This window comes from Monodelphis domestica, chromosome 7 (assembly GCF_027887165.1).
Source record: "Monodelphis domestica isolate mMonDom1 chromosome 7, mMonDom1.pri, whole genome shotgun sequence".
Classification (NCBI taxonomy): Eukaryota; Metazoa; Chordata; class Mammalia; order Didelphimorphia; family Didelphidae; genus Monodelphis; species Monodelphis domestica.
Window position 1 is genome coordinate 213,883,223 of NC_077233.1, and position 22,211 is coordinate 213,905,433.

General features: G+C 41.6%; 1 protein-coding gene and 1 long non-coding RNA gene across 2 annotated transcripts in view; one reads left to right on the plus strand and one right to left on the minus strand.

Annotated features, from left to right (window-relative positions):
- Positions 1-9,486: 9,486 nt before the first annotated feature.
- SDK1 (sidekick cell adhesion molecule 1) overlaps positions 9,487-22,211 on the minus strand; it is a 1,320,044-nt gene continuing 1,307,319 nt past the window's right edge. Inside the window, 1 exon segment of the mRNA XM_007498416.3 lies at positions 9,487-13,717. Coding sequence (XP_007498478.2) covers positions 13,445-13,717 — 273 coding nt within the window. The 3' untranslated portion in view covers positions 9,487-13,444.
- On the plus strand, positions 13,713-16,665 carry LOC103102869 (uncharacterized). The gene is made up of 2 exons (XR_001623375.2): positions 13,713-13,844; positions 16,448-16,665. It is a non-coding gene; the product is annotated as an uncharacterized LOC103102869 (long non-coding RNA).

Here is a 22,211-nt window from a genome sequence, read left to right on the forward strand (position 1 = left end):
CTGTGTCACTTTATGCTGAGCTCCTTCTAGGACCCTGGAGCCTGAACATCCCCAAACCTCATATATTTGTTCAGGTAAATTCCTTCTCTTCCTACCTGCCCCCTCCCCATCAAAAAGATGTCACTATAGAGACCTCTATTGTCAATGATGCCTTCTTCTCTCCCTATACTTCTTCCCCTTTCTATAACTGACTTTGGAAGTTCCACATTGCCCCATTCTCTTCTATCATGAGCCTCTAACCTCTGTCCTCATTCCAAGAGGCCCCCATTGTGGCTTTCTCTTTCCCTCTAACCCATGATTCTTCGGCGGGGCTTTGGGCCTCTGCACCCACATCCTGTTCCCTCTCCTGCCTCTTGACACTCCTACCTTTTCCTGTTAAATTATCTTTATTTTGTAGAGATTACTATATTTTAAGGAGTTCGTAGGGCCCTTGTCCAAGTTTTCCTCTTTGTTTTTAAACTATATAGACTTTGGCAAGACAAAATAAAACAAAACAAAACCCCAAACGACTCCCTAGTCTCTGTCCTGGGCCCTCTGTTCTTGTCTTTCTCTATTCTTCTTTGTGATGTTATCTACTCTCCTGGATTCATTTACCATTTCTATTCAGATAATTCTTGGATCTGTTTGTCTAGCTATAATTTTTCTGACTTCCAGTCTCACAGTTTTATCAGACACTTAAAATGTGTCTTATGTTTGGAAGAGGCAAATAGTGGTAGATTAGGAATAATGTTGGAATTGGAGCAAGAAACTGGGGATCAAATACCCCCTTATCTCTTAATCACTTTCTTTCCATATAAATTTATGCAAGTCATAACCTCTCTGCCTCAGTTTCCTTAATTATAAAATAAGGGCAGATAGACTAGATCAGTGTTGTCAAACTCATATACTGGCTTAGAAAACTACAAATTAACATTATCTACATTTTGTTGCATTTTTATACAAATATAGGACAGCTATTTGATGCAGTAGGTATAATATTGGAATTGAAGTTAAGAATACCTGAGTTCAAATTCAGCTTCAGATTTGTAATAGCTATGTGACCCTGGGCAAGTCACTTAACTTTTGCCTCAGTTTCCTTGTCTGTGAAATAATAATAGCACCTACCTCCCAAGGTTGTAGTGAGGCTATAATGAGAAAATAATTATAAAGTGCTTAGCACAGTACCTGGCACATAGTATCAATGTTATATATCAATGTAAGTTTCTTTTCCTTCCTTCCTTCCTTCCTTCCTTCCTTCCTTCCTTCCTTCCTTCCTTCCTTCCTTCCTTCCTTCCTTCCTTCCTTCCTTCCTTCCTTCCTTCCTTCCTTCCTTCCTTCCTTCCTTCCTTCCTTCCTTCCTTCCTTCCTTCCTTCCTTCCTTCCTTCCTTTCTTTCTTCCTTCCTTCCTTTCTTTCTTCCTTCCTTCCTTCCTTCCTTCCTTCCTTTCTTCCTTCCTTCCTTCCTTCCTTTCTTTCTTTCTTTCTTTCTTTCTTTCTTTCTTTCTTTCTTTCTTTCTTTCTTTCTTTCTTTCTTTCTTTCTTTCTTTCTTTCTTTCTTTCTTTCTTTCTTTCTTTCTTTCTTTCTTTCTTTCTTTCTTTCTTTCTTTCTTTCTTTCTTTCTTTCTTTCTTTCTTTCTTCTTTCTTTCTTCTTTCTTTCTTTCTTTCCTTCTCTTTCTTCATTAACTGGTTCATTTATTTATTTATTAGTTTTTCTATTCCTTGATTAATTTATTTCTTTAAATGTTTCCCAATTTCATTTTAACCTGGTTCAGATGACTCTGGATTATTCCAGGGAGTATTCCTTCCTACTGTCTGTTATGTTTTATATTTTTGGGCTAGATAGCCTCTAAGGTCTTTTGGAGAAGCAACCTGATAGAATACTAGCTCTGGCATCAAAGTACTGGGTTCAAATCCACGCTTTTCTGCTCTTGAGTTATGTGACCCTGGGCAAGTCTCTTAACCTCTCCAGACTCTAGATTTTTCATCTGTAAAATGATAGCTTTGGATCAGATGACATCAAATGAGCTTCCTAGCTGAAAATCGACCATTTTGTAATCTTCCAGCCTTTAGATTTCTGACTGACTCTGAGGCTGAAAGAAAGATTGCCAGAACTATGATTTCAATGGGTCAGCTCTGGTGGGAGTAAACAATTTTCTCCATATGGGAATCCTATCCATCCATGTGGGTGAGTTAAGTCTCATCCTAAAGTCAACCAAGTCCCACCAAATCAGAAGTGTTTATTTTTAATGCTGCAATTATGTGAATTTTCTGTGACAACAACTTGAACCTGGATCTGATTCAACATTCCAACATTGTGGTTTGTTTAACTACTGTGGAATATTGTCTTATCTGAGGAGAAGCAGGCCATTTAAAGACCACAGAGCACAGAATTAACAGCCTGGCATTTCTGCCATGCTGCACATTAATTGGCTTAGGCTGTCAAAGTCAGAGAATGTTGGCAACAGACTAAAACATTCATGCAAGAAAAACCAGGGAGCCTTCAGATCATTTAAAAAATGAGTGCATGGAGAAAGTATCATTTTGCAGAGAAAGGGAAAAAAAGTCCTCTATTAAGAAGCAGATTTGGTAAAAAATTCCCTTCCTCTTCCTATCCTGACTCCCCCACTCCCACAAGGCATAAAACATAAGTGGTGGGAAGGAGGCTAGACAGAATGTAAAATAAAGGTCAACAGAGAAACAGCATAGTGAGGTGGAAAGAGCATGTTCTTTGGAGTCAGAAGATGCGAATTCAAATCTTCTGCTCTACACTGAGATGTGGCCTTGGTAAATTCATTCACTTCTGTCACCGTGTTTATAAAATGGGGTTGAGTAGGATTCAGCTAAATACTCCCCTAAGACTTACCTTTTCTACCTCAGAATTGACTCAATCACCAGGAGGAACTTGATGATGGCATAGTGACAAAGACCCCTCCCCTTTCTGAGCAAAGTTAGCTTGCAGAACTCCCCATCCCTTGGAGTTGTGAACTCACCCCAACCATTCTGGAGGGCAATTTGGAACTATAAAACTGTGAAGACCTCTCAATCTGGTAATTCCACTATTGGGTCTGCATCCCAAAGAGATAATGCAAAAAGGGGAAGGAGCTATTTGCACAAAAATATTTATAGCAGCTCTTTTTAAAATGGCAAAAATTGGAAATTGTAGGGGATGTCCACCAACTGGGAATGGCTAAACAAATTGTCTTATATGTTCGTATTGGAATACTATTATGCTATAAGAAATGAAAAACAAAGCAAGATGGTTTCAGAAAAAAGCTGGAAAGATCTGCAGGAACTGCTACAGAGTAAAATAAGTAAAGCTGAGAGAACATTGTACACAATTGCAGCAAATACAGTATGATGATTATCTGTGAAAACTTGGCAGTGCAATGATCTGGGACAATCCTTGAGAGCCTTATGACGGGGAATGCTGTCCACCTCCAGGAAAAGAACTGCTGGAGTCGTCTTTCCCAGTGGTGTTACAATATACAAGGGCCTTCCAGACTTTTGACTTGGCTTCTATCTTGAGACAGATGACTTCCTCATCTGATTTCCCACTATCTTCTTAGAAGAAAACATCCTGGGAGAGTTTTCCAATAGCCTTGGGTCTCCTAGACCTGTAAACATGCCTATCTGAACCACGGTTCAGGGGCCTGCAGAGGACCAGCAATCACAGGCTTTATCTTTGGCTTAATAATAATTAAAATGAACACATGGTACATTAGGGTGTGCAAAAACATATGTTACTTCATCTGATTCTCAAAAGAACTCTGTAAGGTTTCATGATCCTCATTTTACAGATGAGGAAGTTGGAGCAAACAGGTTAAATGATTCATCCAGAGTCACACAACAAGCAAGTATCTGAGGCAGAATTTGAACTCACTTCTCTTGGTTCCAATCTAGTACTATGCCAAGATACCCCATGAGAGATTCTGAGACCTAGGTTTCCATAGCAACAAGACCAGTCACATAAGGAACCAGTATTGGAAAGCCAAATGGATTTTAGAGTCAGTAGATGTGAATTCAAATACTGACTCTTCCCTAATGTTCTGTGTAACTTTGGGCAAGGCTCTCTGGGCCTTAGTTTCCTCATCTATGAAATGAGAAGGTTGGACTAGAAGGCCTGTAGGCTCCCTTCCCACTTTAAGTCTATGATCCTCAAGAGATAGCAACTTTAGTTCCTTTTTCCATCAGAAATGTGGGACCTAGTTGGAAGGAAAGCAAGTCTCTCCCTTCACTAAAGTCCCCTTCTAATACCTAAGAGTGGTACTGAGATATCCATGGGGTCTAAAAGTCTCTCAGGGGAGGACAGGTTCCCCAGGTCCCACCCAGGTGGAAAGGATGGTAGTTGGACCTGGTATGGTTACCCCATTAGATCGTGAACCCCTGAGGGCGAGGACCAGGCTTTTGTCTCTGTGGCCCTAGTGCTTACTTAGCACAGTGGCTGGCACATAATTGGTGCTTGCTAAATGTTTATTGACTATTGACTATTAGTATTGGGCAGTTTCCATAACTAGGACCCAAACTCCTTAAATTTAGAAAGGCTCATCACCAAAGAGCTGGTCACCAGCTGAGGAGGTCTTTTTGGACCTGAATAACTCGCTAAAACCATCTGTAAAGGGATGAGGGTTTATGTCTGTATGAGGAAAAGCTGTTGATGAAATCCTCCCTTCTTGGAGTATTGAAGAAACTCTTGCTCTCTCCTGATCTCCCAGCTGCTGGCGCCTTCCACCTCAAATCATCTCTTTTGGTGTTGTTTGGTCATTGCAGTAATGTCCAACTCTTTATGATGCCATTTGGGACTTTCTGGGCAAAGATACCGAACTGATTTGCCATTTCCTTCTCCACAGTTTGTTCCTATTTATTATCTATTTTTGAATATGCTTATATACATTTATGGAAAGCTAATTGGCTCAGTGGATAGAGCCTGCAGTGTTGGAATCAATAAGACTTGCTGTTATATCTACCCTCAGACACTTGCCAACTGTGTCATCTAACCCTGTTTGCCTCAGTTTCCTCATCTGTAAAATGAACTGGAGAAGGAAATGGCAAACCATTATTTTTGCCAAGAAAATCCCACATAGGATCAGACACAACTGAAACAAAGGAATAACAAATATGTGTCCCCTCATAGAATGTAAGCTCTTTGAGGGTAAGAACTTACTTATCCTTTGGTTTTTGTGTCCTCAAATGCCTAGCACAGTGCCTAGGATGTGGCAAGCATTTAATTGCTTATTGATTGAATGAAGTTTGGAGTCTTGAGCTTGGGGTGAGGATGCTGGGAGAAAAAACTTTTTTTTTGTTTTGTTTTTATACTTCCGTTCTGTCTAAGATAGAAGAGTAGCAAGGGCTAGGCAATCAGGGTTAAGTGATTTTCCCAGAGTCAAACAACTAGGAAGTATCTAAGGATAGATTTGAACCCAGGTCTTCTCAGGTTCCAGCTTGCCACTCTTATCCATTGTGCTACCTAGCTGCCCCTTTCAGTTTCCTTTTGATAACTAGGGGGAATTGCTTTATTCTCTCCATTTCCTTGTGGTTTCTTTGGTAAATATCCATTGAGGCTGCCTTTGTTCTAATAGGGGAACCAAGCAATATATAGACTGGCCAGAGAAAATAGATAGCAAAGTGGATAGAATGCTACATGTGGAGTTAGAAAGATTTGAGTTCAAATCCAGACTCATACTTCCTGGCTGAGTAATCCTGGGCAAATCATTTAACTTCTGTCTTAGTTCCCTATCCATAAAATGGGGGTATTCAAAGCACTTCTCTCCCTAGGCTGTTATTAGGATAAAATGAGATAATACTTGTAAAGTGCTTTGCAAACCCTAAAGCACCATATAAATGCCAGCTGTTATCTTTTTTTAGGAACAGCAAGTTGACTAGTATTACTAGACTATAGATTGAGTGCAAGGGAGTAAATAAAGTATGAGAAGACCAGAAAGGAAGGAAAAGGCCAGGTTGTGCCAAGCAGAGGACTTTATGTTTGATAGTGAAGGCAATAGGGAGCCACTTGGTTCTTGAGTAGGCGAGTAACATAAAATCTGTAATTTGGTAAAATCACTTTGGTACCTATGTGGGATATGGATTCAAATGGGAAGATGCTGGAAGTAGAGAAACCAATTCAAAGGCTGTTGCTATAGTCCAGCTGAGAGGTGATGAGAACCTGAACTGGGGTGATGGCTTATGTAATACGAAGGGGTTTGTCAGGATGCCAGGATCACAGGATCTTAGATCTGGAGTTAGAAGGATCTTCAGAGGCCATTGAATCCAATACCACTCTTCTCTTATTTTTTTTAATTAAAAACTTAATCTTCTATCTTAGAATTAATATTATATATTGGTTTCAGGGCAGAAGAGCAACAAGGACTTGGCAATGGGGTCACACAGCTAGGAAGCGTGTGAGGTCAAATTTGAACCCAGGACTTTCCATCTCTAGGTTTAGCTCTCAATCTACTGAGCCACCAACTGTCCCTTCCCCTTATTTTTACAGATGAGTAAACTGAGGCACAGAGAGTTTAAATGACTTGATCAGGATCACATGATTAGTGTTATGAGGTGGGGTTTGAACCTAGGTCCCTTCTGACTCCAAGACCAGGGTTTTATCCATTATACCATGGCTGCCCATCATTAGTACTTTAGAAATAATAGACCTCCTTCCATCACTTTTTGTAAATCTCTAGATTTGATGATGAAAAGGTTTGTTTACTGTGATGCACCTTGTCTAGGCTATATTTTTTCACTTGAATTCAATTGGGATGAGAATTTGTGGCTGAATCACTTCCCTGCAATCACTGCCATGACAAGGAACACAGATGCCCATAATGAGGGGATGCTCTAGTCTGGAGTGGACTGACCCCTTTATGATATTTTTTTTTCTCATTTCAGTGTATTGATACAAGTTCCATACTGCCATACTGCCAATTCCTCCCTCGTATATAATAATTCTTTTTTATAGGTCCTTCTAAGACTGCTCTTCTTTAAAACTCAGACATAGTGCCATCTCCTCCGTGAAGTCTTCCCTGATCTACCCTCCCGTTAGTACAATAGTACTTGACCTTGTACTATGCTTATTTGTGTACATGTTCCATCCCCTGACCTCCCTTCCTCCTCCATGGTGCTTTTGCCAAAGATAGATATTTAATAGATGTTTATTGTAAAATCTTCCAGTTTCTCCTCCCTCTTTGATAACCCCCAGAGTCAAGCTGATTGGAGGATCCTCAGGTCTGTGCCAGGGTGAAGAAATCAGATTAGTTAATGTGTCTGGAATAGGGAAACCTCCAATATGTAGCTGCTCCATAAGACCTGGTCTTGGATCGATCCAAATCTACCCTAGAAAATTTATAGTTTTAGCCTTGGAGTAAGGAAGAGCTGGAATCAATTCCTGCCTCTTACATTTGCTAGCTTTGAAACCAAGGAGAAATCAATGAACCTCATTGTGCCTCCATTTCCTCCTTTGTAAAATAAAGGGGTGGAGCTATGAGCTTTAGTTCTCTTTCAGCTCTAAATCTGTGATCCTATGCTCTTTTGTGTGGAATTGGACCTAAATGAAGTAAGAACAGGATTCAGGGTGTCACGAGAGATATGGACCCCTAGCTCTCTTTTCCCCAGGAATTTCAACTCAGAGAGAAGCCGATGGTCCAACCCAGCCTATGAGATTGCTTTGTGAATCACCAGGATTTCCCCTCCAGTGGAAAGCAGGGCTGCCAAATGATTGCAAATATGCCGCCTGGGCTAACCAGTTTAGAGGATAACACCCAAGCTTCTCAGGGCCCTGCACCTTCTCTAGTGGCCTGTCTCCTCCCCAAATGCCTCTGGGCGTACACAGGAGAGGAAGGGCTCCTGCTGCTGACAGAGAACTCAGCTGGAATCCATATTGGTTAATCTTAGAGCTGTGCTCAACTCCGCTGCTCCTCCATCTTTTCCTGGTCTCCTCATCTGATTTCTATTAGACAAGATAATGGGGTCTTCTTTTCACTGTGATAAATGGTTGCCTTTAGTGAGTTCTTTCATTGACACCGACTGTCTTATGGACAAAAGGAAATCTAGCATGTGTTTTTTTGTTTGTTTGTATGCCATATTAACAGTGCGAAGTTAAGGGAGGCAGTGAATAATCTCCCCACGTACCTGCACCTCAGTCCTCCCATGCTCTGATGCATGGTACAAATTGGAAACTCTGGGTTAATGCATTATTTGCAGTTCCTTACACACTGAGTGGGTGAGGAAAATGTTCAGTCTGGGCTTTTCAATTCAGGATGCACCTGTGGGAACTGGGGATGGAGAGGCAGTAAGACAACAGGGTGGGGTGATAGAGAGAAGGGGAAAGGGGGAAATGGGGCTCAGGCTTCCTTTTGGCCAGTCCAGTGGCCCCCAAAGCCTTCTGGGTCATAACAGCGACTGCTTCCAGTGCTGGTACAACTTCCCATCTTTTTTTCCCTCCCCAGCCCTGTCTTCTTACTGGCTGTGGCGTCCTGGAGTGCATTTCCATCTGGCATCTCCAACGCGAGGCATGTTCTTGAAGCAACACAGTGCCCTCTCCTGGTGTATCCTTGACACTACGGCAACATATGCTGCCCGCCCGGACACCTTCTTCCCAGGGATTAGGGAGGGACATTTCTCCTTGGGCTAACACAATTCTCAGAGAAGCAACCTGTAGGTTTGAGAGCACGCTCATTCTAAGGGAGAGAAGGAAACTATGTTTATTGAGTACCTGTGATGTGCAAAGCGCCACAGGGATTGAATCCTCGGGAGTCTGGGTCCCCTTCCTCCCCCATTCCCCTTCTTGCACACCTCCCAAGGTTCCATTCTGCTATGCTCATTTTAGAATTATATTGCTACGGATCTCTGCCACCAAGAATATTTGGCATATTTTAACTACAGCTCGCCTAAATAGGGTAAAAAAATCCATCGATGGCCAAAGGGCCAAGAGTTCTTGGGGGATTTGGGTCACAGAAGCTGGATCTGGTGAACGAAGGGAACAGCTGTTTGACAGCAAGCACTGTAGCTAGGGCCAGAGGAGTGGTCTGTAAGCAGCATTTGAAATCAATGAAAGTTTGGCCACGGAGTACTTTGGAAGATTGGCTATTCACATTGACACCTGCCTCTCAGTCCTTGAGGAATTTCAGTTGTTATCGCTATCATGCCAGTTTTGTAAAAGGTTATTTTGGTGTTTCTGGTACAGGCGCAACTTGACTATCAGAGGGGGAAGCGGGTTTGGAGACCAGCTAGTCCAACTCCCGAAATTTTACTCAGTAAGGAAGCAAGAAAATAAGTGACTTGTCCAAGATCACCGAGATGGTGAAGACCCAGAGATGGGTCTCTGGACTCCCATCACATTGTCTCATCTTTACTGCCTTGGCACAGATGGAGTGAGGGCTCTAACAAGGCCACTATTTCCCCCAGTGAGGTTGGAGCCATTGTGCCCCTCCTTGTTATGTGGTTTAAGTAACCAAAGTAAAAGCATTCCCTGCAGCTCCCAAAGACTGTTTGCTACTTGAAGAAAACCACACGAACTTAAGGAAAAACAAATTTTATTAAAATTGTACCCATAGCACCTCTCTGTCTTTCTATAGATTGGTTTTGTGGAGTGTTGTGTGTGTGTGTGTGTGTGTGTGTGTGTGTGTGTGTGTGTGTGTGTGTGTGTGTTTTAATGAGATCTGGTTTTCTGCACAACCACAGGGAACACTGCAGGGAAACCTTTACAAATTTCTCTCTTAATTTTCAGATTGATTTCAAGCTATTCATGAATGGGGAGAGGATAGGAGATACATGGTAGGCCTAGGGATGAAAAATAACGCAACTATTTATCATTGGGGCTGACTAGCTCAGCTAAAAAGCTTTACATTGTTCCCACCTTTTGACCCAGTCTGTACTACAGAGATGATGTGTTAATTAATGAAGAACCACATTGAAATACATGGATTGTGAGTTGGGAGAATAACTACATTGTGTGCTAAGAATTTTCAAAAAATGAAAATCATGCTACAAATCATTTATGCAAAAAACCATGCTACGGTCCAATCATTGCCAAATACAAGCACAGCATTGAAAAAGTCTGCAAAGTGAGCACACATACCTGGTGGTATCTTTGTGAATGCTTTACATGACAGTGGGCTGTCTGCTTTCATAAGCCTCTCTTATCCCTAGGGATTAGGAAAGACTCCCGGATTGCCCAAGATCATATATACTTTTGTTGTGATATTGAATATTTTTCATCTAAAGACAGGGAGATTGGATAATCCAAAGGAAGGAGCGGAACAACTTTACGTTTGGTTTAGTTAGCTCAGTTGGCTTGAAATTAGTGTTAGGGACCAAGGCCACATGTTCAGTCTCTAAGGGCACCAAGAAAGTTGATGGTGATAAAACTCTTCTGTGGTCCTGGATCACACTTCTAACTCTAGCTATTCACCAGGCAAACCTGCATCAAATAAGGGGAATTGGGAGGGGAAATATAGATGGTTGAGTGCATAGATATCCCTATTTCTAGAAAAACAACTATGTGTCCTCTTGATGGTGACTAGCATAACTGTCATGTGCAGAAGTCATTTTTATTGGTTAACAAATCTTAGGAGTTCATTTGAGTTCTTTCATGGGGAGAGTCCATTTCTATTGACAAACATGATATTTTCTAGCATTACAGAAGAATGCAAGAAGGAAACATTTCCTCAGTCTTGTTCTATAATATTCTTTTCTCCTTTTAAAGGATTAAACCCCCATCCATCTCTCTTGGGTGATAATTATTTTCTGCTTTTCCAATACAAATGAGAGTGGCTACTTCTCAGTGGCCACATTGCTCTGGGAAGTTCTGACAGACCCTTTCCATTGGGCAGAGTTGACCTTTTTGGATCTTAAAAACTGCTTCTAATCCGTGGTCCCGCAAAGTGGTTAAGTCATGTGCAGACACTAATATCCTGACAGTGATCACAGCGCCAAGGCAGCTACATTGTACAAACAATTTTTCTATACAAAAAAAAGTTTACTAAAAATAGATAAGATAGAAGAAATACCATGAGCCCCCAAAAAACCTGTTATATCATTTTCATGGAAACTTTAAAAAAAATCCAACCAAATCATCCCCAAACTAAGACAATTTAAAACTTTTTTTTCTTGGTTCATTAATTAAAGCAATGTCCGTATGGCTTAGGAGAGCAGTCAAAGTGCACAAAAGGCAGTGGTTTTGTCCACGTTCTGTGTTCATCTTCAAAAGAAATTCAAGTCGTCTTGTGGTTTGTCTTGCAATTGTCTTGTGGCTGCCAGTAGACCAGAAAGGACCCAGGACATTGTATCTCATAACTTCTGAGTAATTTTCTGGAGAGTGAACTGTGGGTAGTTATCTCATGGTTAAAAGCCTTTGGATGGACCTTTTAGGATTTTTGGTTTAGAGTTTAGAATTTTGTGCTCCCCAGCCCCCAAAACTCAAGTGTTTCCTTCCCCCTTCCCTACACCCTCTCCTCTCTCTGCCCAACTTTGAAGAGCTAAAGGAGGACTCTACTCAACCCAAGAATTCTCTGCCCCATCAGTACTTCTTATAACAACTGGCAGACCCTGAAGGTCCAAACCCTTGGTAGGAAGGTAGTCTCTTCTGCTCCAGGGAGGCAGAGAAAGGTAATGGTTGGGTTACAAGCTATGAATTCTTCCTCATGGGTTTAGAAGAATTGTTCCCTGGTAGTGCCAGAAACTGTCCAGTTATTCAGTATACCCTCAAGGCAGGGTAGTGGCATTTGACTGGTGAATGAGAGTTCTCCATCATCAGTTCTCCATTTGCCATTAAGGGACACTGACAACCCACAGGAATTGTCTCAGTTCTGTTTCTTGGTCCTGCTCTTTATGGTGTTCCCAGGAGCCCAGACCTTTTTACCTTTGCTGGTGTCCAGTGGCCAGGGAGGGTTCTACGCACACACCCACACATGCACACACCAACGTTCAGTTTTGCAGGAAATGACAATGTTCAGGCTAGCTCTGGTATAGAAATCAACAGGCCAATGAATTGTCCTGTGGTTTCCAGACACCTGTTGCAAAAATAATCTGATAGGATCCTAGTCTAGGCTACATTTTCCCTAATAGCTCCTGAATGTTTCCCCTGGGCTGGGAGGAGGAACAATTAGAACCACAATAACAAAAACAAAAACAAAACTCAATAACCATCAACCAAGAGGTTGAGAGCTGATCTTGGTTCTTGAGGAACTGACAGGGGTTCCAGAGGTCAAGAAGGCAGAGGATACAAAACAAATGGAAGGTAAACTCTTACTTAAAAAAAAAAAAGACAAGAAAAAGGATTGGAGCCGGAGTGCACCAAGGGAGCCTTAAAATGTGCACGAGGTAATTCACAACCTTGCTTTTTTTTTTTTTTTCCCCAAAAGCCATTTTGCTTTATTTGGAGACACACTAGCTTTTCCATGTACAAAGCTGAACAATAAAAAGGCACCTGGAAACACCAAAGACTCACTCACTTAGTGTGACATTAAAAAAAAAATGGTTTAAAAAATCCCCTCTTGGAAGCCTCCTTCTCAAATACCAGGCAATCCTGGAAGTGTTGTCTTTGTCTGGTTTAGCAAGGGAAGGCTGCGGGGTGGAAGCAGTTTCACCGGCTGCCATGACTGAGTAGTGGCCAACCAAGCCTCAGGTCACACTTCCTGTACCATCATGTGGTCTTTGTTAAATGCCCCCTGGGCTAGACCATGCTGGGGAGGACTCAATCCACAACAGGTCAGAAGGATACCACCTTGGAATGATTTCCCATTTGCATTATCTCATGCCAGGAACAGAGCCTTCGAACTGTTTTCTCTGCTAGAAACTGCCAAGTGGGAGGGTTTTAGGAATGGTCAGGCAAGGGGAGGGGCTATCAAACAGAACCAAGTACTGGGAGAGTATTCATTATCAAGGCCGATCTACCACGGAGAATCAATCCCGTGAACTAGTTTCTTCCCCAAAAGAGGAGGTAGAAAAGGAGAAAGTAGTAAGCTAGGAGTCCGTCTGGATATTTCACACACCGCTCCGTCCTCTTCCCATGCCATCATTCCTCCTCGGCCTTTAAGATGGAGACACGGAAAGCTTTGAAATCTTCAGGAGTCTCAGAGGTGCCAAGCCACCGCACCCATGAAATATGCCTTCTCTTAAAAGGAAAAGAAAAAGAGAAAGGAAAGACAGAGGCTGCCTCCTGAGGTGGTATTACTGGAAAAATAAAAAAAAAGGCTTTTAAAACAACAACAAAGAACTTCCCATTGAAATCCTACCATTCGTGAGTGGTTAAAATTGTTGCTTCTCAGAAATTGTTTTTAAACAAAACTTCAGCTCTGTTGTTGGCGTTGATTGTCTTCAAAAAAAAAAAAAATAGACTTATTCCTGTTCGCCTCCGTTCTACCCTGATAGAGAAATGTACCCACAGTTCACTGTACCAGCCACCCGCCCGGGAGTCGGGCCGCGTCACCCCAACGTCGGCGGGAGTCCCCACTGTGCTGGAGCCTGGAGGGCGTCAGACAAACGAAGAAAAACCCGTGACGGGAGTCCGAGAGCCGGGGGCCTGCTGTCCCGTCGGGGTGTACACGCCCCCCGCGCTCTGCGTAGTGATCACAGTCTGAAAGTAGGGCTCCGCGTCATTGGCTGCGCACTCCTCGTACCTGTACGCCGCGGGATGCTTGACGCCCTTCGCCTGGCGCTTCCACGAGTTATAGTAGGTGGGGTCGCTCATGTAATGGTTAACGAAGGAATGCTTTGGCAGTTCGTCTTCATAATCGGAGTCTGTGGCCTGTAGCAGGGGAAGAAAAATAGCTGTGAGCATCTGTGACACACAAGAAAGCAGCTGTTAGCATCTGGCTCCTGTCAGCCGTGCAAAGGAGCGCTATCCCATGTGCTTAGAGCCCGACAGAAAGCAGGTAGGAGGGCTGAGGGGAAAGGGAGGTCTTCTGCTGCTGCTTGCTGGGCTTTTCTTCCAAACAGATGGTGTTTCTGGGCCTAGGGAATTCTGTGTGCTGTCCCCCTCTGCTCCGAGGCCTTCCCCAATCCGGCTTCAGCTTCCTCTTTCCCCCAACTCCTCCCCGAGCCTTCTCTGCTCCAAGCACAGCGGTTTCTCACTGTCCCACCCACATGTTCTATTCATTGGTGCCCACCTTCTTTGGGCCTCGGTGGCAGAGCCCTCCTCCATGATGGCCCTGATTCCTCCTCGGTTACCTCATGCCTCCTACCGCATTCCTGGAGCATCTGCTCCAGGCCAGGTGCCAGGCCTCTAATTTGGCACTTATCACCTCTGTCTCTCTTTGCTGTTTATATTTGTACACGTGGGTCCCGTCTCACCAAATGGACTCTAGCAAACCTTTCGGGGCAGAGATTGTGCCTCTGCTTTTTTAAACTTTGACTTTCTATCCGAGGAACAGCTCTAAGAAAGAAGGGCAGAGGAGGCTAAGTGACTTGCCCAGGGCCCCACAGCAAGGAAGTAGCTGAGGCCAGATGCGAACCCGGGCCACCTAAGGGCCCCAGTGTCTTGGCTTTTAGGAGGGAACACCTACCATAAGCCTGACAAGGTAAGTCTTTTTTGGTAGTGCTGGTGAGTAGCATCAATGATCATATCTCACATTTACATAATGCCTTAATTTTTAAGAAGCTCACTCTTAATAAAAACCTGTAGATTATTATTCCTCCTATAGAGATGAATACACCAAGATACCGATGGGGCAGGAGAAATAACTGGCCAGGGGCCACACGGCTAGGAAGTGATAGAGTTGTGATGTTGGCTGGAGTTGGATGCTTATGACAGGGAGAAAAGGTAGGAAGGGTGAATTCAGTTCAATTCAGCAAATATCCTGATTGTATAATGGACAGAGTGCTGGATCTGTAGTCAGAAAGTAGAGTATAAAATCCATCACTGACATTAAAAAAAAAACAAAAACCCTCACCTTCTGTCTTAGAATCAATACTGTGTATTGGCTCCAAGGCAGAAGAGCAGTAAGGGCTAGGCAGTGGGGGTCAAGTGACTTGCCCAGAGTCACCCAGCTAGGAAGTGTCTGAGGCTAGACTTGAACCCTGGTCTTCCCAACTCTTGGTCTGGCTCTCTATCCACTGAGCTACCCAGCTGCCTCCTGCCCCTACCTTTTCCTGTGTAACATCATATAAATTATTTAACCTTTTTAGTTTCCTCATGTATAAAATGAGAAGTGGGACTACATGGTCTCTGAGGTCCCCCTCTTCTGGAAATCTATGATTCCATGAATAAGCACCAATTGGGTACAGGAATAGGTGCCATGCTGGGCCTGGAGTCAGGAAGACTCAAATTCCTGAGTTCTAATATGGCCTCAGACACTTATTAGCTGTGTGACCCTGGGTAAGTTGCTTAACCTTGTTTACCTCAGTTTCCTTATCTGTCAAATGAACTGGAGAAGGAAATGGCAAACCACACCATTATCATAGCCAAGAAAACCTCTATTGGCTTCACAAAGAGTTAGACATGACTAAAGTGACTGAATAATAAAAGGTACAAGGCAAGGCAGTAGCAAGGATACTCTGGTGATGTGGGAGGATTGTGTTCTAGGTGGGCCACTAGGAAATTGTACATACACATAACAAAGCACATTTAAAGATATGTATAGGAGGGGTCAAACAATATGCTATTTGAGAACCAAGGAAGAAGAGAATACTTCCTATTAAAAGAAAGACACATGAGGAGGGAATAGTGGCGGCAGATGCCCACTAGGGTCAAAGCAAGGGTCAAAGGGAGCACCACTACTTTACTGCATTAGAAAGCTCTCTATAGGGGCACCTAGGTTGCATAGTGGTTAGAGAGCCAGGCCTATAGTTGGGAGGACTTGAGTTCAAATCTGACTTCTGACACTTCCTAGCTGTGTGATCCTGGCAGATCACTTAACCCCTGTTGCCTAGTGCTTGCCACTCTCCTGGCTTGGACTCAATACTTAATTCTAAGACAGAAGGTAAGGGTTTAAAAAGAAAAACAAAACACTCTGTCAGGCTGACTTGGCTTACTTCTTTCCATGTAAATCAACACCAAAGGAATAAAATCTAAATGGATTTTTAAAATCTGTAAGTTCTCTAGTGAACAGGCTGAAAGTTGTTTTGATTTCTTTATAAAACTTTCCACATAGGCTCTCCTCCTTCTGCCATCCAATTTAGTCATTTGGGAAAGTTGAGGTGGGGAAGGAGTAATGCCTTCATGAATTTTAGAAGGTAGCCTGAATTGATTCACAAGAATCATACATAGAAATCATTTCTTTTGCCTAAAGAAGGACAATCCTACTGGCAGATGCAAAGGTAGGCTAGGTGAGGAATTGGGTCTAGCCCAGCTGATGTTACTAAAAGGATTTTTAAAAAGTTTAAACACAGAAACATCAGTTGGGCCAGACTCAATGTCCTCATTTGGCCTCCCTCCTCCCCTCAGCTTTTATTTTTGCCATTTCTGTTTTGCCATCCTTGAAATAAGAATTTTCTCTGTATCTAAATCATTTTTGAACATGTCTGCTTTTTTCTCCAGATTCCTTGAAGACCCAGTGACTCCAGTCATGTACACCAAAGAAAGTGGCCAGAGGAACACCAGAATATCAGCGGAGAAGAAATCACTCCTAAGGATGCGGATCTGCCTTTTTGGAGAGTTTAACAGCTTGAATCAAACAAACATCGACTCTAACCCAGGTTCAAGTTCATTCTAAATGGCTCAACTGATCAATAGTTAGAATAAGTGGAGGCTCAAAAGGACTTTTTCATGATGGTGGTATTTGTCTTCATATCCTCAGCAGGAACCATGTCCAAGTTCATTTTGCAGTTGTTGTTGTCCAGCCAAACTGCTTGGCCTAGACAAAGCTATAGAAATCTCATTCCCTGCTAGGGGATAAAAGGGGAAGCCAGGCTGGCAGGCCTTCATAAGATTCCAAGGTCAGGGTTATATGATGATAGCTGTGCCCATAGGAGCCTCTCTCACCCCTCCCCATATGACAGATGGTGATTGGAGAGGAGGGGTCATAGGAGGAATGGCCAGACTGCTGTTTGTGGGCCTTGGCCTCAGCAATCTGGCAAGCACTGTCTGTGATCTTTCCTGGTGGAATGGAAGTTCCTCAAGGGCAAAAACTATTTTTTTGTCTATATGTACCCAGCACCTGGCACAGAACATCAGACTTAGTAAGCCTATACTAAATGCTTGTTGACTTCCATGCTGATTGCTGGTTTGCTGGGGCCTGTGATGAGTTCCAGCAGCTCATGGAAGCAAAATTGAAGTATTCACGCTCCTTCATGTTAAACAGATCAGTCACCATCGTCCTTAATATTGACATATTTGTGGCTAGACATACTAGAAGGGACCAGCTTGAGTGGTTTCAAAGTGACATTCAAATTCCAAGAAAATGTAATTCTCTCCTTCCCTTCCACATCCTACTTTAAGCTTTTGTAAAGCTTCATTTCTCCAAATTTCAGAGTAATGTTGACCTTATAAGTAGATGGTTCCTTTTCACTTTTTAGTATAAGGAAAGGGAATTGGGCAAGGGCCAATGTTGCTTCAGCTTTCCAAAGAAGTAAAGCAAACAGAGTCAGAAAACTAGAGGCCAGTGAATTTGACTTTGATATCTTGTAAAATTTATAATATATTACAAAGAGATGGTTAACGAATGTCTAGAAGGGGTACCAGCAAACCCAGCCATTTCAGATCAGCTTCACCACCATGTCACAGTTCCTGTCATTATGCAACAATTTATTGCTCTGGGAACCTCTTCTGCTAAAATGTAAATACTCTTGAAAAGGATGGCATTGAACTAATTCATGCTAAGGCATTCATGACTCCTAAGAGTCAGTTTGAGTTGGAGAACCCTTGGCTACTGGGGAGATGGAGAATATTGAAAGGGAACATGAAGAAAGATAAACTTCATCTGCATTCAAATTTTACCTAGTCCAGTCTAGCACTCTATAAAAATGATCACATCTGTTAGCCATAGGAAGAGTGAAAAGCGTTCTCATTTTATAAGGAAGCCTTGGGCAAAGAGAGGTGATTTAACATGACTAACATCACATAGTGATTTAATGGGAAAATCAATGGTTTCTGGTTTATACAATAACATTGTCATAAACTTAAGGAGTTTGATATTTATGGAAACCTAGAAGAAAGTCATAGAATTGGAGGAAATGGACATTAGAGATCACCAAGTTAATGCAATGCCTTTATTTTATAGAGGAATTTGAAGCTCAGCAAGATTAAGTTATATGTTTCTGTTTTTTTCTGCCCAGAACTAGAAAGGACAAGCATATAGCCAACAGGCAGTTGATAACCAAGATAGGTAGAGACATAGTAAAAGAGCAGATAACCAAGTCTACATGAATTACTGGGAAAACTAACATGCCTGACTGATGAGATACTATCAGTGATCTTTGAAAAGTCAAGTAGAGATGAGACAATTAGGTGGCACAATGGATAGAGAGGCAGGCCTGGAGTTGGGAGCACATTGGTTCAAATCCAGCCTCAGACACTTCTTAATGGTGTGATCTGGGGCATGTCACTTAAGCCCAACTGCCTACCCCTTACCTGTCTTCTGTCTTGGAATCGAAACTGAGTTTTGATTCCAAGAGAGAAGGTAAAGGTTAAAAAATAAGTTACATAGAAATGGGGCAGCTGGGTGGCATAATGAATAGAGCACCAAGCTGGAGTCAGGAGGACCTGGTTTCAAATCTTGTCTCAGATATGTTTATCTTTTTGACACTGGTCAAGTTACTTAACCCTGATTGCCTAGCCCTTACCATAGAATTGAGCAAGGTTCCACATTGTCTCAGTTTTCAAAAAAGTCAAGTGAAGGGGCAGCTGGGTAGCTCAGTGGATTGAGAGCCATGCCTAGAGACAGGAGGTCCGAGGTTCAAATCTTGCCTCAGACACTTTCCAGCTGTGTAATCCTGGGTAACTCACTTAATCTCCATTGCCTAGCTCTTACCACTCTTCTGCCTTGGAACTAATATACAGTATTGATTCCAAGATGGAAAGTAAGGGTTTATTTTTAAAAAAAAGTCAAGTGAATGGAGTTAGAAAACCATAGACCAGTGAATTTGACTTACGTGTCTTGCACAATTCTACAATATATTATTAAAGGGATGGTTAATTAATATCTAGAAAAGGAAGCAGTGATCACAAAGATCCAGAAAGGCTTCCTCAAAAATAGTACATAACGAACTTCATTTACTTTTTTGACCAGTCTAATAACACTGATGGGTCAGGAGAATGACGTAGAATTAATCTACATAGATTTTAGCAAAATATTTCAAATTTGTTGAAAATGTGGAAGGAAATGGACTAGAATATGGTACAGCTAGATGATGCTGGGACTCAAATATCAGGACCAAAGAACTGTCAATGATCTTATTTCAACTTGGAAGGAGCTCTCTAGTAGGGTCTCCCAGAGATATGTGCTTGGTCCAGTGCTAATTCTTTTAACATTTTTTTTTTACCAATGACCTGCATAAAAGCATAGCTGGCCTGCTTATCACATTTGCAGATAACACAAAACTTGGAGAGACAGCCAACACAACTGACAAGATGGTTGGAATCCAAAAAATTTTGACAGACTAGAATATTGGGGCAAATCTAATGAGCTGAACTTTAATATGGATAAATGTAAAGGCTTACACTAGGAATTTTCAAAAAGAGAGCACTTTCCAAATTGAGATAAAATCATTCACCAAGCCTAACCTTTTTTTGGGAGGGAAGCTATATTATATTATTGATTTGTATTTAACAGTCCATTAATTTTCAAATTAACCACTGTCTAGTCACACTTCTTTGTTCTTTTACTTCTCAAGCAGTGTGATTCTCCTCACTGGTAATCTTGAAATTGTATCGTGTGACCAACAAAGGGAGTGAGGCAATGAGCAATTGTGGCATGGGAAATAGAGTGTTGATTTGGAATCAGGAAGACTTGAACTCAAATCCTGCCTGAGATACCAGCTTTTGTGTCCCTAACTTCTTAGAGCTTCAGTTTCCTTACTTATAAATTGAGGGTGATAATCACAAAGTTGTTGTGAGGACCAAATGAGATAATGTACATAAAAGTACTTTCAAACCTTATACTTTGAACTGAAAGGAATATGGGGCTATCTAAACTTGTGGTGTCAAACTCAAATAGAAATTATCCCTGTGGGCCATATATTGACTTAGAAAAACACAAATTAATATTATCTATGTTGCATTGTATTTTTATTTATCTTGTTAACATTTCCCAATTATATTTTCATTTGATTCTGCCCCACTAGTGAATTTTGCTGGTTTCTTTCTGTCCATGGGCTGTGAGTTTCACACTTTTAGATTCTAAACCAATTTCTTCATTTTATAGGTGAGGAAAAGAGAAGGGAATTTTTGGTTCAGTATACTTTGCACGAGAGGGCTTCTGAAGTCTTTTCTAATTGAGATCATCTAATTCTGTGATTTGCCATAGGTCATAATGGAAGAACCAAATCTGAATTCAATTCCTATCTGTACCTTATCCATTGGTCATGGTGTCCCAGAGCTGGTCTCAAAAACTCAATGTCTAGATGCTGTGTAGATAATTCCCTGCAATGCAGAAATATGCCAAATTCTCTTCTTTTGGCTTCAGTAGCAGTTTGGAAATATGGATAAAAACTGAAATGTTTGTTCCATACTTTGGATAATTTGCTATGACTTTTGGCTTTTAAAAAAGCTTATATGTAAACTTCTTTAGGGCAAGAATAATAATGCATCTACCAATGATACTGTAAAGATGAACAGCTTTGAAAAGACTTAAGAACTCTGGTCTACATTCATCTCAGAGAGATGATGGTGAAACATGCGACTCATCTAATAGTGGATGGATTAAGATGCAAAATCAAACATATTTTAGACATTGACCAAAGAGGAAATTTGTTTTGCTTAACTATGCATATTTGCTAAGAAAGTTTGGGTTTTATATTTTTCTTTTCCATTGAGTAGAAGGAGAAAATGGATTTTAGTTCATTCTTTAAAAGAAAAAATATTTTGAAGACTTATAAGAATAAAAATATGAAATAGTAAGCCATTAGCACCTTAGTACATTTGTAGCACCCCTGAAGATTAAATTTAGTGGCATTCAATTCTAGAAATAATACTAAATAACTTTCTCAACAGTGTTACATAATGGGAAAACAACTTCACAACCTTTTCACTGGTCTGGACTTTAAATCCACGCCATTCCTCCCCATTGTTTTTATTTAGTTATTCAGGATTTCTAAACCCACCCATTTCCAGGAAAACTTATGGTGGGTTACAAGTTAAAATGCAATGCAAACTAAGGGTAATTAGGAAGGAAACCTATCTAAGATTGTCTGTCGAAAGGGAGTGGTGAGAACAGATGTTCCCAGGCAAGTACTAGAGTTGAGCCAATTTCAGTTGGGCATTGAATGTGTCTCTAAGTTTCTGGCAAAGAAGGTAAGAAGGAAAATAGTTTTGTTTTCTGACAAAAGAAAGTATACAAATTCATCTTCCGAGACAACATTTGTCCTGGACCTAAACTCAAGCAAGAATTTATCACCTGGGTCCTTGTAAAAGGGACATTGAGTAACAAAGTGAACGATATCTTCAACTACGGTTTTACAAGATACAGGAACGCTGTTGAAATGGATAGCTTCGTATTGATCCTCTATAAAGACAGAGGGCAAAGCACTAAATTGTAACTCAGCAGAGGCATTTCCTTTCCATTAAGACTCCTTGTTAATAGGAGGCAAAAAGTGGACAGCTGGAGCCAATTCTCTCCTGCTCTCCTTTCATTTTCACTTCTACAGGCACCTTAGGTGGCCTTTCCCAAGACTGGGAAGATTGAGATGCAGAGAATGGTGTCCCCCAACGTGAGAGGATCTTGAAGGAGTAAAAATTTCCCAGAGAGCAGATGGAGAATGGGGCTTGGAAACTCCTGGCTCAGAATTCTGGAATATCACCTAACCCAGTGCCTTGCTAATAAAACTAATCATAGTTTCAATTAAGAACTAAGACTCATGTACTCTGGTTCCCTTTCTTTGTGAGTTAGTGAGAAAGGTATTAAAATGCCATTCTTCTCATTGCTACCCATTCTGTAGATTGTTTATATGACATTATTATTTTTTAATGGGGATATATTTTAGTGAGTCAGAATTATTGACAAAATGAAAATGCTGCAGGACTGGCATTTTTTCCCCTACATGGTGTGAAGTAGCAATGTGTGTTTGTTACCTAGGAAACTGTAGAGGGATGGTATGTGATTGGCTCTGCCATCAGATTGGCTGTCAGAGTTTCTAAAGGTACACAG